At 54.1% G+C, this 4866-nt stretch overlaps 1 protein-coding gene across 1 annotated transcript; it reads right to left on the bottom strand.

The window, feature by feature from the left end:
* Nucleotides 1–219: 219 nt before the first annotated feature.
* LOC136990689 (uncharacterized) lies at nt 220–4614 on the bottom strand. The gene has a single exon (XM_067289102.1). It carries the CDS (start codon nt 4612–4614, stop codon nt 220–222), a length of 4395 nt encoding a protein of 1464 aa, XP_067145203.1.
* Nucleotides 4615–4866: the final 252 nt, after the last annotated feature.

Here is a 4866-nt window from a genome sequence, read left to right as displayed (position 1 = left end):
ACACATGTCGGCCACGTGTCGGACGACCACCCGGTGTTTTCCCGTTCACATGTGGTCAGTCCCTCCCTCCACCGTCTTCTTGGAACGATGATCGTTATCGGCGCAATAAGGGAAGGGCGGGAATCGTGTTTACACAATTCCACCCCGACACCTCCCCTGCCGAGGATCAAACTGTGCTCGCTTGAGCCTGTTTGATACCCTGCACGTTGCCGCACAACCTTACAAATCGCGGTGGTCCGTTCCGATCGGACTGACCCGTTCTCCGGAACATCCGGGAAGAGATTCACCCCCTCCCCGCACAGAGATGCGACCTTCACCGTCCGACTCCAAACGTGAGAGAGCGTCCGCGTTACCGTGTAGTTTCCCCTTCCGGTACTCGATTCGCATGTCGTAACCTTGTAACGCGAGTGCCCACCGTGTAAGTTTGGCACTCTGTGGCGTGGACAACGTCAGATATTTCAAAGGATTGTGGTCTGTGACCACTGTGACCGGCCTCCCATAGATCCAGTAATTAAACTTGTGGAGGCCCCAGATAATTGCATAGGCCTCTTTCTCGATGGTAGCCCATCGGATCTCTGCCCCCTTTAACTTCCGACTAGCGAAGGCTATTGGTTTTTCCTGCCCTTCTGGCGAGAACTGCGCCAGACAGACGCCGATAGCGTGATTCGATGCGTCCGTGAATAGTACGAAAGGTCTTTCCGGGTCCGGAGAGTATAGTAACGGAGCTTGCCCGAGCTTCGTCTTTACTGCCTCAAATGACCTCTCGAGTTCCCGATTCCATTCGATTGTTTTCGGTGCTCGGCGAGCGAGCAGATTGGTGAGAGGGTTCGTCAATTTCGCGAAATCCGAAATGTAGTCCCGATAATATCCGCATATACCCAAGAAGCTCCTAAGTTGCTCCTTTGTCTTGGGCAGAGCTAGAGCGGTTATTGCTTTAACACGTTCCGGATCCGGCGCGTGCCGTCCGGAGCCGACAATGTGTCCTAGATATAGAAGGCGCGGTCTAGCGAACTGACATTTGTTGGCATTGACCGTCAGTCCGGCGTCTCTTAATGCCCTTAACACTGCTTTGAGATGGGTCAGGTGTTCTTCCCAACTCCGCGAGTAGATGGCCACGTCGTCAATGTACGCCACGGCGAAGTCGTTGAAAGGGGCCAACACCAAATCCATCAGTCTTTGGAATGTCGCGGCTGCGTTTCTCAGACCAAACGGCATCACTTCCCACTCATACTGACCGCGGTGCGTAACAAACGCTGTAAGGTGTTTACATTCATCCTCCAACCGCACCTGCCAGTAACCTCTACAGAGATCAAGCGATGTTATGTATCTGGCTTCAGCTAACTGATATACTAATTCGGCGGAGGGCACCATCGGATAGCGATCAGGCACCGTGGCGGCGTTCAGGTGCCGATAATCCACGCATAAGCGCATTCCACCCCCCTTTTTGGCTACACAGACTATTGGGTGAGCGCATTCCGATACGCTAGGCCGGATTAGCTTTGCGTCTAAGAGTTCCCCTATGGTCTCATCCACCTTATTTCGCAAAGCTTGTGGAATCCGATACGGGGCGAACCGTTTCGGAGTCCATCCCTCGATAAGGGTTATCCTGTGCGTTACTAGGTTTGTTTTTCCCGGCTTACTCCCGAATACCGAGTGGAATTCCTCTAGCACCTTGCGTAGGCCGGTCTGTGCCGATGCCGGGAGGTGTGCCGGAATCTCCCCAATCTCTCCGCTCTTTCGTCCACGGTCGTGCAGCTGCCGCGTCGACGGTGTCTCCACTATTTCCCCGAAACTCGCGTCCGAATCAAATACCACTCCAACGGCACAAATTTGCCTTTGGTATTTTCTGAGTCGGTCCACGTGGACCCACTTCGTCCTACCGTCCTCTAGTCTTATTCGGTAGCTGCCCTCACGTTCTCGCCTCTCCACTATGGCGGGTCCTTCCCACCGATCGTCGGTTTTGTTATCAGGATACGTTTTCCTCACCAGGACCGTGTCCCCAATACTAAATTCTTTGGGCCGTGCCCTCAAATTATAATTTGTCGCGTACTGATTTTGTTTCACGGCCGTATGCTCGGTCGCTATCTCCCTGACCGCCTTAATACGCTCCACCAGGGTCTGCAAGTATGCCGCGGCTTTGTTGTTCAGACTATCGGGAGGCGTTACCGATCCGGTCCATACCCTTTTTAAGATGGCTAGCGGCCCTACTGGGGCCCTTCCATACAGCATTTCGAAGGGTGATATGCCGGTAGTCTCATGAGGTACCTCCCGGTACGCCCATAGCAGAAAGGGAATGACTTTGTCCCAGTTCTTCTTGCTTTCCGCAATGGTGTGGCTTAGCATATTTTTGAATGTCTGATTCCACCTCTCCACGCTTCCATTGCTTTGTGGGTGTTCCGGGGTCGAAAATCTAATGCGCACTCCTAATAATCGGGTCATCTCCCGCGTTAGCCCTGCGGTAAAGTTAGTCCCCTGGTCACAGCAAATGAGTTCGGGAAAGCCTGTCCGCGTAAACACCTGTAAGAGCGTCGAACAAGTGGCCGTCGCCGAAAGTGATCTCATAGGCTCGACTTCGGGCCATCGAGTGCATAGGTCGATCATACAGAGAGCGTACCGGTGACCTCTGGACGATGGGGGCTCTATCGGTCCGATCATATCTATATTGACCACTTGGAACGGGGTAGAGGGTCGCGTGAGCGGAGTAATCGGAGTCCTATCCAGAATACGTGCCGGCGCCCTTATTTGGCACCTGTGGCAGCTCTGGCAGTATCTCCGAATATCTGCCGCCATTCCCGGCCAATAGAATACCTCACGAATGCGACCCGCTGTCTTCCGACTACCTAAGTGCCCTCCCCACGGAGTCTTGTGGGCCAGACTTAAAACTTCTGCCCTCCGCTCTTGGGGCACTACCACCTGTTTGATGGGCCGGCCAAACCAACTATCCCGACGGTAAAGTATCCCGTCGTTGACCACCAGCCCATCTTTCCCGTGTTTGGCGGCCTCCCACAACCGGGAGAGCGAATCGTCTCGGACTTGGGCATCCCGCAGATCCGTCCCGTCCCCCTCACTGTCTTCATCTCGGCCGCCCGCCGCACCCGGGTGGGGTTCCGGTTCTTTCCCTTGGGAGAGACCACTTCCCTTTATTCTTACGTTTCTTATGTGTCTTCCCCCTTTCCCTTGGAGCTCCCTCTTCCGGTCTAACAACGTTCGGTAATCCTCTTCCGATAACAACGCGTCCGTGGATTGATTTAACTCGCCCGTTACGGCACACGTTACCAGCACCGGCCCCTGCGACTTTGGGCTGCTTTCCTCCCACAACTCTATTGGGAACGTTGCCAAAACCGCGTTTACCCGGTGACCAAAGGCCCCAACCAGTTGAATTTCGCCCTTCGTTTCCATCACTGACGCCGGGACCATTGCTTCCCTTATGACAGAAATCTCCGCTCCCGAGTCGACTATAGCCGAAAGTCGATTTCCGCCACATACTAACTTAATCCTATTCGGCGACTCCCCAGCCTCTGGCCGATCGTACGCTGTTACTCTTGCCACTAAATGGTTCTCCGTCTCAGGCGTCTTGCTCGCGGACACGAGCCGTGCCTGTTTGGGCACGCTAGTCGCCTTCCGGTTAGGGCACTCTCTCTTCCAGTGCCCGGCCTTCCCGCATGAGTAACAGCTAGCCCTGGGTGTTCGCTCGCTAGTATTCCGGGTCACCGGGTCGGGCTTTCTCGCCATCTCTCCCTGGGTGTCCCGTTGGTTCCTATTCTCCTCTTTCTTGTTTCCCAGATTACCGCCCGATGCCTCCGCGAACTTCTCGATAAACTTCGCTAATTCCGCGGGCTTGCTCCATCCCTTCCCCTCTTGCAAGGTTACGTACTTCCTCGCGTCGTGGGGTAAGACTGACTTTAAATGGTCCGCCACCGTTAGCTCGATAAGTTCTTCCCTCGTCTTTACCTCCCTACTATCTACATAGTATTCATACAGGTCCTTCAGACGCGACGCGAACTGGGACCACGTTTCCCCCCCATACCGTTCGGCCCGCCTGAATCCCTTCAAATATTCCGCAGGGGAAAGCCTCAACTCTTCGAGAATGAATTGCTTTAAGGAGGGATAGTGTCTGACTTGATCTACCGACAATCTTGTTAGCGCCGCTTTGCATCTTTCCGATAGCACGCTCAGAACTATTTGCCCCCGCAATTCTTCCGGTACCTCGTAGGTCTCCAGAACTATTTCGACCGTACGAAACCACGATGGCACTGCCTCCTCTCCTTCCGGCATTTTGGGAAGGGCCCCTTTTACTCTCCGTGCATAGTCGTCGAAATTTTCCTTGACTGCACTGTTCTCAGAGTGTCGGGCCTCGTTACGTTGTCTATTCCGTTCTAACTCGATTCTCGCCGTTTCCTGCTTGATCTTTTCGAGTTCGATCTGCAGCCTAAGCCCTTCGAGTTCATCCCTAGAGCGGTCTCTCGTCACGTTTGGCCCGCGTCCCATGGTCGGACTGCCTTCACCTCGCGACCCATCTTCCTGTCGGTTTCCGTTATGAACACCCGACGTCCCCGGCTCATCGTCGTCCCAATCAATTGCCCTAAAACCCCGCGATTTTCCGCGTTTCGGCATCTCTGTGCGAAAGAGAGTGAAATGGCGTACCTGGGTCTCTGATTGCCGGCGGTGCTCTATCTGTTCCCGGGTTCGCTTTCTGCGTTGTCTTGCGTCGCAGCTCAGTCTTCCCGAAGAGTGTCTTTTCCAATCCTGTCGTGACTGCGCCAGTAAAGTTCAAAGTAACGTCAGTAAAGTTCACAAAACGTCTGATGTGTTCACTATTGGCGACCGACCCGGTGCGCCAATAATACTCGATGAAGTTCTGTGTGT

The sequence above is a fragment of the Centruroides vittatus genome, unplaced genomic scaffold (assembly GCF_030686945.1).
Source record: "Centruroides vittatus isolate TY-2023 unplaced genomic scaffold, ASM3068694v2 contig_1326, whole genome shotgun sequence".
NCBI classification, from domain to species: domain Eukaryota; kingdom Metazoa; phylum Arthropoda; class Arachnida; order Scorpiones; family Buthidae; genus Centruroides; species Centruroides vittatus.
Note: the sequence above shows the minus strand (reverse complement) of the source record. Positions and strands in the feature narration are given on the sequence as shown.

Coding starts and splice junctions, on each gene's coding strand:
- LOC136990689 (XM_067289102.1), bottom strand. CDS start 4,614: ATGCCGAAACGCGGAAAATCGCGGGGTTTTAGGGCAATTGATTGGGAC.